Below are 12,948 nucleotides of genomic sequence, written 5' to 3' on the forward strand. Positions count from 1 at the left end.
TCCCCAAGGAAGTGAAGAACAACAAGAATCAAGACCAGACCCAGAAAAACACTGACATTTAAGGAATGGAGTGTAATGATCACAGAAACATAGAAAAATAAGAAGAGAAACATGTCACAGAGCCCTGGATAAAGCTCACTCTCCTTCATGTGATGAGTGGGTTTCTTAAATCATCCCCCACACATGGTTCTCTACCAAACCACTAATACCTAGAATGTTCTAGAAGTGAAGTTAAAAGGTGGCTTTCGGTTATTTCAAAGACTGAAGTAAAAGCAAAGTGAAACTCTAAGAGAAATGTTAATATTATATGTAAGTGTTCAGTTCGAAATGTGAATCTTTCAAGGATTTACTTTAGGAAATTTCATAAAAATGGATGGTAAGAAAGGTCTTATCTGAAATCTTTCACTATAAAAATATTTCATTTATTTCCACCCATTTGAATTCCATTCTGTTTAGATACTTAACATTTGATAGTTTTAAGAAGGACCAAATGGCTTGAAGTAACAACTTTCCACAAATTCATAACAGCTCTTCATCTGGTCACTGAGCTGAGAGATGAGTGGAATCCTGCAGATTCCCTTCAATATTGGGTTTCATTCCCTCCATCTTGTGCAGGCCGCGCTCAGAGAAAACAGCCAAGAAAAACAACCCAAGCACAAATGGCTGCAAATTGACTTGCAAATGTACAAATTCAGACCAAAAAGTGAAACAGGAAATCTTCTTTGAAGGGTAATTATCATAATTTATAATGGGCAAATCTAAACTCTTTCCCATATTTCTCTAAACTTTCCAGTGACTTCATAGCCCGTGACTGATAAATGTTGCCACTTCCTTTTAATGTGTGTTTAAAAAATCTGTGTAGCTCTTCAAACGTGGGAAATTATCTCCATGATCTATAACTAGTAATAAATAATTATTTCTCTCTAGTTAACACAAATTAACATTAGGTCTGGTAAAAGAATTTGATTGAAAAAAAAAAAAAAAAAAAAAGAATCAAAACAGCCAAGATATAACTAGGATAGGCTAGGTCCTAGGAAATTTATATTCTGAAAGTTTCTATAATTTCAAACTTTATCTTAGCTTTTCATGAAAATGAAATGATGACATATAAAAGAAAAGAAATATATTAACCCTAAAATAACAAAGGAAATTAAAGTTCTGATGAATATGGTTCAGTTCAGTATACTCTAATACCAGAAATTAAGTGAAAATGTGTCAATTATGAGTTAATTTGCTATACAGGGAAGAAACTAAATGATTGAAAAAAAGGAACAAACACTTAAAGCCACCACTTTGAAACCCAGATTATCCAAATTGACTGTTTCCACTGACAGATTAAATTATGTTGCAACATTAACATTTCATGAGAAACCTTATAAGCGAACACTATAGAAAATGATGAACCAAATAACAGGCATAAAACATACAAAACAACTCACCCAGCCCCATATGGCTATTCTTTTTTCATCAATGAAACCCATTTCTATGAATTTTCTAAAGTAAAAGAAACAAATTTTTAGAATTTTAAGTGCGTACACATGACATTTACTTCATTACACAAGCATATTTAATCCAAAGATTTAATAGAAACGCTACATTTTCTTTGTTTAAACACTTGCATAATAAGGCTGCATTTACAAATAGTTAAAAGAATATTATCATGCTTACTGCAAGGGATAAAAGGATCCTTTAGACTCTATGGTACATCTACTGAGTAATACTTTCAGGTCTGTAAGGCCTCCTACCCTAACTGTGCTGGTGAGTTACTTGGGACTCAGGTTAAGAGACAGGCTCATATTCAGCAAATGAGAATAGACTGAAAGGGGAAAATGTTTTTTAATGCAGTGAACAAGCAAATGGTTAACTCAGGTTCTAACACTACAGACACATGTTTTTGAGTTTACTATTAAATGCACTTAAGATATTGTAAAGAAAAAAGAAACAGAGACTGGCTCATAGTAACACCAGAAGTAATAGCACCATGACTAGGACCAAATTTCCAAATCTCCAACTTTTGGAAAAAAGGGTTTCATTATTGCTGTTTTAAAATTTATTAATTTCTTATGATTTTGTTTGCTTATGATTAAAAGAATTTCAACCTAAAGTGGGACTGAAGAATATAAATGAAAAATTGCACACATGTGCCCTCAGGACTGAGAGACTGATTTCCATATACGCCTGATTTCCATAAAGCTGGTCATATTGAAATTTTCTTAAATGATAGGGAGTTGGTCAGGGGTTGCCTCATATCAACCTTGGGAAGTTTTGCTTATGGTTTCCAGAGGCGTGAACAAGAAATGACCCAAGTTGGGTTGGTTTCTCAAAATATGCTGAATTGATCTTTATCTGTAGGATGGGATTGGTTTTGTCTGCCCAGGGAGTAGTCAAAGCTGGTCTCTGTTTGTTTCGATTTTAATAGACTCCCACTGAACTCTCCCCTCTTTCATTCCCTCCCTATAAATACAGCCTTCCCCAAACCCTCAATGGATGGGCCTATAGCTTGCTACAGTTTGTGAGTCCAGAATTTCAATTCCTCTGCTATTCCTGAATAAACTCATTTTTTGACAATTTTGAGCTTGCCTTGTTTTAGCCTTTTATTTAGGTTGACATGCATTATAATCACTGTCTCATTTTTGGTCACATCCATCCATGGAAAAATATCCATCCCTCTCCCATTTCACACTCAGGTACCCTCAGTTCATCATGGTTTGAACAATTGTATGCATTTTTCAGGATATGAACATTATTCATTCAATTTCTCTCACAGAAAAGCCTCCATTTAAAAATGAGTTTGAAAATAAATCTATCCTTAGGAGAAATGGACCATGCTGAAGGACAACCTTCAAAAAGTCCTGGGAAGCCCTCAGAAATCTAACTACATCATTGGTACAAAAAGGGAGTGTTTTAGGCTAATTTATTCCATGCTTCCTTGATGGTTGGTGTTCTAGAGCAATTGTGATTTATTTGGGGAACGTTTTAATAAAAACTCAAGAAACTCTTAGAGAAGCAGAAGCAGTGGAAGAAAAAAGCAAAGTCGTTGAGCCGTTATAGAGGCCTGGATGGGACGGTGAAGGAAAAGAGGGGAAGAGACAAAGGTGACACACATGACCCCCGAAAATACTATTTTTTGGGGTTGCCTTAAGTGACGTTAATGCCCTTCCTCATTCTTCTCTGGAACAAGGACCGAGTGATTTGCATTAGTTAAATAATGGAATTTCTTAAAGGGATTTCACAGCAACCATTTTGCTCGTTGCATGGATTCAAAATGCATGTTTCTGATGCATAGAGGAGTTGGGCAGATGCCCGGCACAGACAGATGGGAAGAAAGCCCCGTCAGTCACAGCTTACTCGACACTGATTCTGAGGGACACTGAGGAGTGTACAGGGGAGAAACGCAGTAGCAAACGGAGAGTTGCTACCTGTGCTGCTGCTTGGTCACAGTAAACTAGAGAAAACGGGCAGCAAACTGTGGCATTTCGGCAATTCTCCCACAAACTCAAAAGCCAAGTGAAAGAAAAGAAGGTTCACTTTCTTTGTCAAAAAAAATAATCTTGCCGCTAGTGCCTGAAGCCAGTTCTGAGCCATAAAATCAATGGTGATTTTATGATCTCCCAGAAGCTAGCAATCATATTGCCTTGCATCTGGGGTAAAAGCAAATAACAGGTGATACATGGGAACAGGAAATTCTTAACAGCTCCCTTCCTAGGTTTATTCCGAAAGGATGACATTTACAGGAAATGATAGTGCAATGGTTAACATGGAAATGAAACATTAACACTTACTGTGGAAGGACTAGGTTAAAGGTTAGCTCGATAATCTGAGACCAACAGCCTCTATAAAATTTACCTCCAAATTCTGAAGAGCTTCCAGGAGGGTTATCAGAGATACTGTTGACAACGTGGTTAAATCAACAAAATGTTAATAGCAAGTGAAAAAGCATTTTTTCTAATTTTGGAGGCTGGACTGGACTTTACAACTTTTCTCTCATAAAAATGCCCTAAATCTAAGGTTAGTTCAAAACCTTAGTAATCAATTACTATTATTCTATTTTGGAAATGTTCTTATTGATACCATGTATAACAGTATGATATATTTTTTTCTCATATAATCCTTCTTTACTGCTAACCCTGAAGTTATATAAAATTTCAAAATTGTGGGAATGTCAGAAATGCCAAACCTACCCCAAATGAGCAGATTTGATCCTATAACTGAAATTTTAAGGGTCTCACATATGAACCACTTGCAGAGGAGCCTGAAGAAAGCAGGTCTCAGTTTTACTTAAGCTTTGACCTCACAAGCATATCCTTTGGGGCTTTCTCTTATGTATAGTCAAAATTTGTGCGGTTGTAGGGCCTCTCTTTTTTTCCTGCTTTGTTTTGCTTGAATCTGTTTCTTGAACCTGACTAGTGTTTACTGTTGTTTCCAAATATGTACTTATGATTTTTTTGGTATATAAAAAATTTAGCCAGATTGCATTCCATAAGAGATTCCAGGGAAATATTTCATTCTTTGAGGGGAGGTAATTGAGGACTACCATAGAGGAATTACAATCCCAATTCCTCAAGTCAGACATTCAGTGTCTGATTCCTAAAACACTTCTCAGGAAGATATGTGATTGAATTATTTCTAGAATTATCACTATAAGTCTATTCTTTTAGCTTTTGTTTTCTCAAAGCATAGGGTTTCAAGGCTTCCCTTTCCCTTTTGCAGAATAATGGTTTCAAGCAAAGCCAAGGCCAGTCCCAACTGGCATCTCCACTGCTGTATATGTGCTTTGCCATACAGCTGCCCTTGTTCACTAAGGTGAATACAAAAAGTTCCATCTAACAGCCATGTTCCCTTGAGTGCATGTGGTTTATTCACTCTTCAAAAACTGTAAGTGCACTGAATGTTGAGATTGTAAATTGCACAATTTTATACAGAGTATTGTAATAGCATATACTAATATTTCATTTATTCTTGAATGGCTGAGTCAATGAGTGAACATATGCCTGATCTATAGTAGAAAGACATTCTGCAGGTTCCATCCTAAAAATGGCTCAGAGAAGGTAAACGTAGCCAATTGCTGCCTCTGGTCCATCTTCCTTTCAATTCTAAATGCCAAAGACATTTATATTATTGTGAAAATCAATAGAATTTGTGGCTTCGTGTCTTATATGTTGGACACCAGAAATAACAATTTTTGTTAAGGTCTATACATGGGTTTCATGTTTAAATTTTCATTTCATCCAAGGAAAAACATTAAGAAGCTATCAGTTCTATCTGTTCTGTTTCTTGAGGTATTCCTCTTAAATTTGAATGCTGCATTTTTGGTGGTAAATAAATGCACAAAAATATAATGATGTATAACGATGTATGATGTTAAAGATGATTGCTTTTTAACCAGTGCCAAAATAAACCACTTTTTAGCTCTACCAACTTTGGAAAGTTGAATTACAAACCATAATTTACATCTCTGTCTTTTGATGTTGTCCCAGGATTACATGTCCTTGGTGTTTATTGCATGGTTTAAATACAAATAAATGTGACCCGACCCACAATGCCAAAAACAATACCGTAAAGAATTAAGTCTATAATGCTGACAATTGTGTTAATATTCTTAAGGCGTACCACAGTCTTTACATGAACGATTGAATCTCAGAGTTTTTCTTTGAGCTATCTTTTCTATGACTCTCCATCAGGCTGAAGACTCCCTCAAAAAAGTTAAAATAGTGGAAAGGCCAAAAATCTGGATCAGTAAGAAAGACAGAGCCTCCTAGAAGTTAGGTGTGAATGATGCCTACAGATTGTATAGTGTTTTTTAATAATTTATTTATCAATTTTTCAGATTTTATTCAAATAGACTTTGTTTTTAATTGAATGTTTTAGGTGTAAGTTTGTGTATATTACTGTTCACAGAATGAAAGAAAAATTTGAAAGCATATGGGTTATGATTACTTTTCTATTGTAAAAAAATAATTACTTGTGAGTCTAAATTCTTCTGCTTTGATTAGAGACAAAAAAATACAGAAAAGTGTTGTCTGGGCCTGGCTCCTAGTTGTTAAATATAATCTGTGTTGTGTGTGCTTCATTGAAATCAATAACTGCTAATGATATTAAGATGATAAAAGAAACATACTAATTAAGTTTCTAAATTGCTTTTTGCTGTGAAACAGTGTTTGACCTTTAGACATCACTCATGCACATATATCCATGACTAAGAGTACAGTCAGCCTGTGTTAGCTTTTACATTTACAAACTAGTATTCTCCAACTTCACCTACTCACATCATAATAACAGAAACCCAACAACTATACAGAAATATCCAGAAGAATCCTGCACAGTGTTTCCAAATTAGGAACAATTTTGGTGACTCTATTCTTTTTGTTTCAGGAAGAAATGATTGAGCCATAAATTGTGGTTGAGAAGGTAGTTGGGAAGAAGAACTCAGATTATAAATCTGTCTTTCTCTTAAATGTTTTGGTAAATTTCTATCATGTAAAAGAAATTTTTTGTCAAATGAAAATAGGAAAACACATTCTTGCTAAAATAGATAGTTTAATTACAAAAGAATGCTAATATCTATAAGTATATAGTGCTGATGAAATCTTGAGCCATTTCTAAATTTATGAGGTAGAATCCACAAGGCTTGAGCAAATTCAGATGTCTGGTTTCCTACAGACCATCCCTAGAGTTACACAAAGATTTCTGCTAATTGTGAGCCATGGTAATGAAAGTCTGTTAGAATGACTGAAACACGGAAAGAGAGTATTTATCATCTTTCACCATAAATCATTTTTCTTCTCTCTTCCGTGAATAATTTTTTCTTATATTGGGTAAAAAATATCACTTTAAGGTTAATGATAGCTTTAGATGAATTTAGGAAAGTAGACCAAAACTATTTAAGACATTAAGGATGGGGAAACCTGAGAATGACTGCATGACTTTTGCTGACATCGGTTTCTGTTTGAATGAGAAGGTGCTCACCTGACAGCTGTGATCTGGTCCTCAACTTCATAAACACCCAGCTTTCGATACACTGCATACAGAAGTTTGTCACCTTGGAAAGCTGTTCCTCGGCCATCCACCAAGGCAATGACTATCCCTTCCTTACTTGCAAGATAAGATATCCAACTAATAGCGAATACAGACCTTACACTCTGACTGCAGGGACCACCATACCTAAAGAAAAAAGAAAAAGAATCTCTGATTCTTTTGTGAAACTCAACTTCCCATCATGGCCAAGAATTGCCTTTAGTATTTCCCAGTACATTTGTATGATAAAATTTCAATAACAGTGGCATTAGAACTGGCTCAAAATCAAGAGAGGACCAGGCTTTTCCCAGAGGTTTGCTACAAGGAAGTTGTTTTGGGACACAGCCTCTCCTATTCCCCAAAACGGATACATCTAGGGTTGGCATTTCAAGGAATATGTGTGGGTTTTTCGTCATTTCTGCCACCTGCCACTTGCTAAAAGCAGGCATAAGATATACTAAAAAAAATGCATGGTGTTTTAAGCAAATTGTGTGTAGGTCAGCACTGATTTTGGGTGTGATTCCACAAAATGTATTCCATTCCCTTATTTCATTTCTAACTCAATTACATAAGATGTTAAGATGATTTACAATATTTTTTGGCTGCAATTTCTCTATCTCAAAGGTATTCTGACACATTAGGCAATTTGCCATACAAAGGAAATTCAAAACAGTAAATGCAAGCAAGTCCATCTAAAAAATCTCAAAACTTTCTCAGGCTATTTTAAATAGCCATATTTTATTTACTCTGATTAGTTGGGGGATATATAAAAACAGCATCAATAGGAACTGTTACAGAGGAGAATGGTTCATTCTATCTCACAAATGTGTATTTAATCCAACATATTTTCAGTAAATAGTTTTTAAACTAAAGAAAATATTACATACACTTGAATTAGCAAGGGATACTTCTTTGATCTGTCAAACTGAGGAGGAAGAATCATCTTGTACCATAAAGCTTGAAAAACAAAAACAGAGAAAAATCTTCATTTGACTATACTCATAGCATTATTTGTTTTCTTTCATAACAATATATAACATACAATCAATTTATAACTAGTAAATTGTTAAGAACAAAGACTATGTTTTACTTGATTTATATTACATATTTTTGTCCAATTTACAAATTGCTAGAAATGTTGAACTATTATTTTTCTAGAAGCACACATTTTAAAATTAAAATTAGATAAACTCCTTTTAATAGTATCAGTATTGAAATGGAGCTATAGAAAAGTATAAGATCAACCTATTCACAAACATTATGAAAGATATTGATATTTCATAAAAATTTAATGTGACAGTAAGATTTTTAAAATTAAGATCCTGTAATATTGTAGAGATTGGATTATAATATTTACCCTACAATTTTGTTTTAAAAAAGCACAAGTTGATAAGTGTTCAGCTTCATATCTATTCATGAGAAATTTTTAAAAGATCTTACTAATATCATCCACTTCCAGTTTCTTAATTTCCTCTTTAGGCAGCTGGATATTTTTCAAAGCCTTCTCCAATTCCTTGTTTTCTTCCAGGATTTTAATTTCTTTAAAAAAAATGTTCATTTTTAATTAATAGAAATTCCATGGGAAAATTCTTTCTTAAAATGTCTTTGGCTTTACTATGGATGAAACTATATAGGATTGCTTAAGGAGTTTCATATTGACAAGGATATTTTTAATCCAGCCTTTAAAGGAGGGATGAGCTTATGAAGGACATCAGTCATTGTCTCTTAAACGGACCCTGATGGCATCAAAATACATTTTGAGCAGAATCACAGAAGTAACAATCTTTATTCAGCCACATTTTTCTGTTTCTAACTTTTTCTTTACAATATGAAGCCATGACCTGAGTAGGTGACATTTTAAAAAACTTATTTTTACTGAAAAAGTGGTAGAAGCAAAATCTATATTGCTGAAACCTCAAATTAAAAATAATTAAATATGTATTATAGTTACAAAGTTTGTTTTAAAATCTTCAATGTGTAAGGTCAAATATTAATCCTGTGATTTTTTTATATCTATTTCTTTCTTAAACTTTTCCTGCCGTACTTGCTTAATATAGGGTATTCTTCCTTTTCTTTTCTTTTTGTAATTGAATTACTGTGAATCCTTCGAAAGTATTCCTTCGAATACTTTCTTTCAAGGTAGTTATATATCTTAAAAGAACAACAGTATATACACACTATGATTTCTGTCTTTCACCTTAAAAGAGCTCCTAAAAAACTGCTGTTTATCTTTGAGCTTAGTTATGTTTCACACTTTAATTTTTGTAACTGAACAAATATATTGATCTCCTGATGCTGTAGATCAGTGATGCATTCGAATGGGTAGAGGACTCTAGCAGTAGAGGACTTTTTGTAAGCTTTGTTTTGACCTGGATAGATATTAGGTATCGTCTAGAGAGAAGTTAGATTTTTGTATAATAAGTGGAGTTTGTGGCTTTATTTTTTAAAAGAGGGTCTGGATGACTTCTGAGATATGCCAGTCCCATGGTCTCCTTGTTTTTGTGCCTTTTTAAAAAAGTGGTCCTTGAAGATGGGGAGCTGGGGGGAGTACTTGTAACTACACTAAGTTTGCCAAACCATTTCCCTTGTAACTCTCAGTTTTCATATACTCATGGCATTTTGCTCCAAAGTGTTATATTTAATGTTAGAACAAGTATAGATGTTTTGGTATGAGTTGTATAAGATACATAATACATTTCATTTTAACTTTGGACAATCCATCAGGAAAGAGATACTTGTGGCAACTTAAAAGTTAAAACTAGAAAAAGGGATAGCAGGGGGTGGGGAGAAGGATAAATTAGGAGTTTGGGATTAACATATACACACAACTATATATAAAATAGATAAACAACAAGGACCCTACTGTATAGCACAGAGAATTATATTCAATATATTATAATAACCTATAATGGAAAAGAATCTGAAAAAGAATATGTATATATATGTATATATATATATAAAACTGAGTCACTATGCTGTACACCTGAAACTAACACAACATTGTAAATTAACTATAATTCAATTTAAAAAGTTAAAATTAAAAAAGAAAATAAAATGAATACTCAATTATAACCACAATGCAGCCAGCTCTTCCTTCTTGTGTGGGTTCTGAGTGTGGAACTGTCAAGGATAAAGGGAATCTATGTGGAGTAAGCACAAAGAATGGCTGGAATATTTATTTATGTAGACCATGTTTATCATTCTGTAGACAGATACTGGAAGTCAGAGACAACACGCAGATGTTGCCTGGTTGGGTTGACCTTGATTCCTTTTCTATTCTGTTCATAGCTACTGAAATTTTCTGATTCATGACTTACTGAAATGACAAGTTGAATGGAAAATCTTATTAAAGCTTCTACAGTCCAGGGTTGCATTTTTATGGATAGTAAATGTGCAATTTTCCCACCCCTTGGAGGCAAAATAGAACTTCATAGGGCTGTGAGGAGAGGGAGGGGTGGCAATTGGACTTCTCTATGTGGCTGTGCATTAGCAAAGTATAATGTGACAAGGAGTGCTACAGCCCAGATTGTACCTTTTACCTTCTTTCACTCATTATCGTATACTCAGCATTCAGCATGCTCAGTACCAAGTGCATGATATGTAGTATGTGCTCTCCAAATGTTTGAAGACTCTTCATTACAATGAAATCAAGTGGTAAGAATGATGGATCATATATGAGATTTTTGTTTAAATCATATTAACTATGACATATTGTTCATTGATTAAATTATGTGAAGAATCTGCAGAAAATCTGATAAATAAGGTTATTCAATCAGTTAGGAATTTTAATGAAGATCTGCTCTGCCCGAAGCAACTAAGCCTCAGCTGGGCCCTCCATGTCAAGTGCCAACTCTTCTGGGTTTTTATAGCATCTGGTTCAAGTACTATCTGTTATTTCCCAATGACTTTACCCCACTTTGCAGAGAAAATGAAGCCATTGCACTGTTTTCTACAAACTTTCATATAATTACATCAGTAATTTCCTCATTCTCTCTCATCACAATGCTAGAGATTAATCTCCTCACCTGTCTCTGGACTCCACTTTGCCCACCTTCTCAGCGACCTCCCTCCTTTATGCATTCAACCCCTTTTGGTCTCCAAATTTCTTCCACCAGCATTCAACCATGCTCAAATGTTTATCAGCTTTCAAAAACTAACTTAAACCTCTATCAGTCTCTCCCAGTCATTAGCCCACATCTTTGCTCATCAGTCAGACCTACTGAAAATAGTCTCTTTTTATTTATTTACCTCCTATGCAGACCTAAATTGCTTCAGTCTGGCCTCTACCTCCACTGCTCCAATGAAACTGCTCTGACCAAGCTAATGCTCATCCTTATTTTGCTAAGCTCACTGATTTAGAGCAGGTCTGGCTTCACTCTCTGAAGCACTTGACACAGATAAGCACTCTCTTTTTCTTGAGATCCTCTTTTCCCCTGCCTTTCATGACTCCACACTCTCAAGGTTGTCCTCCTTCCTGTTCCCCCTTGGTCTCCTTTACAGGTTCATTTTTCACTTTGCATTTCTCGTGTTAGTTTTCTGCACAGTTTTACTCTAGGCTCACTTTCCACTACCCTTGCCCATCCGCATTTTCCCCACTCTGCTGCATCAACCATTTCCATGGACTTAGTAACCATGTATTCCATAAATGAATGACTTCATGATCATTATCTTCAGTTCAAACCAATACTCCAACATCCAGATCCAAAACTATGTCACTCCAGGACAGCTCTTCCTAGTTATATGCCATCAGTACCTCAAACTCAACATTGAAGACAAAATTCATCATCTCTCCAAAATGTTCTCTCCACTGTGAATCCCATCTTTCAGTAAAAAGCATCAATACCAATCTACTTGAGCAAGCTAGACATCCAAACAGCATCAATCCCTCCTTTATATTTATGAGTCTTAAAGTCGATGTAGCTATCATTAGGAAACATTTCCTAAGCCCCCTACCCCAGATGAGGTGCCCTGCTTATATGTTTTTATGTTATCTCTATTTCCCCTATCTTAATATCTTACCCCACTGGGTTGTAACTGCCCATTCACACATTTGCATTTCTCATTGATCTATAATCTCCTTGAGGAAAGGGACCATATCTAACCCAGTATCTGTTCATTTTAAGGATCTTGTATCTAGTACAGGGTCTGTTTTAATGTAATAGTGCTTAATAAATATCTATTGAATGAAAATTTGGGGCACCAAATGCAATGGAAAATGGCTGAGAAAACTAGAACTAAATAGAAGAAATATCATCTGCTCTAAAAAGCAACTCCAAAACTTATTTGGGGATTTATTAAAAATACAGATTCCCTAGCCCAATATAAGACCTACTGAACTGGAATTTCTGGGGACAGCCTGAGAATCTGTATTTATAATAAACCTCTCTGGAGAATTTCATCATGAGGCAAGTTTGCAGAACTTTGCTGTAGAAGACTTTGCATTATGTTTTGAGAGTTAGAAAACATATAAATACATATGACATATATGAGACTGACATGAACACTGTCCCTATTTTGTAAGTATTGGGTAAAGTAACAAGGCTTTGTAAGCAGTACAGAAATTCGTATCTGGAAGGAATATGAGAAGGTTAGTAAGAAAGTAGAAACTCATTAAAAAGAGGAAGCTGACCTTTATTTTGCAGTCATGATAAAATGGGAATTATACATTTATGGTGACTTCTGTTAAAACAAAAACTTACAAATTCCAAACTATCCTTGTTTTAAAATTTCTCTCACTGCAGGTTGAAATGAGAAATACAATCGATTATTCTTAAAAGTATTTCATTATTAAACACAAGGTAAAAAAAAAAACCCAAAACTTCAAAATGAAACTAAATTCACAGTGTCATTATTACAATGCCTGTCCTGTCCTGAGCTCCTGAATCTACTCTGTTTTTCCTCATTGCCTTATCTTCACCTATCTTTGGCCATTGA

At 34.8% G+C, this 12,948-nt stretch overlaps 1 protein-coding gene across 2 annotated transcripts in view; it reads right to left on the reverse strand.

Annotated features, from left to right (window-relative positions):
* FAP (fibroblast activation protein alpha) overlaps window positions 1–12,948 on the reverse strand; it is a 73,833-nt gene that overhangs the window by 9,649 nt on the left and 51,236 nt on the right. For both annotated transcript variants that reach the window (XM_067026182.1, XM_067026183.1), the window contains 4 exons: window positions 8,455–8,553; window positions 7,902–7,971; window positions 6,967–7,161; window positions 1,440–1,494 (listed from right to left, as the gene is read on the reverse strand). In XM_067026182.1, the coding sequence (XP_066882283.1) occupies window positions 1,440–1,494; window positions 6,967–7,161; window positions 7,902–7,971; window positions 8,455–8,553 (419 nt within the window). The remainder of the gene's footprint in view (window positions 1–1,439; window positions 1,495–6,966; window positions 7,162–7,901; window positions 7,972–8,454; window positions 8,554–12,948) is intronic.

The sequence above is a fragment of the Kogia breviceps genome, chromosome 2, assembly GCF_026419965.1.
Source record: "Kogia breviceps isolate mKogBre1 chromosome 2, mKogBre1 haplotype 1, whole genome shotgun sequence".
NCBI lineage: Eukaryota > Metazoa > Chordata > Mammalia > Artiodactyla > Physeteridae > Kogia > Kogia breviceps.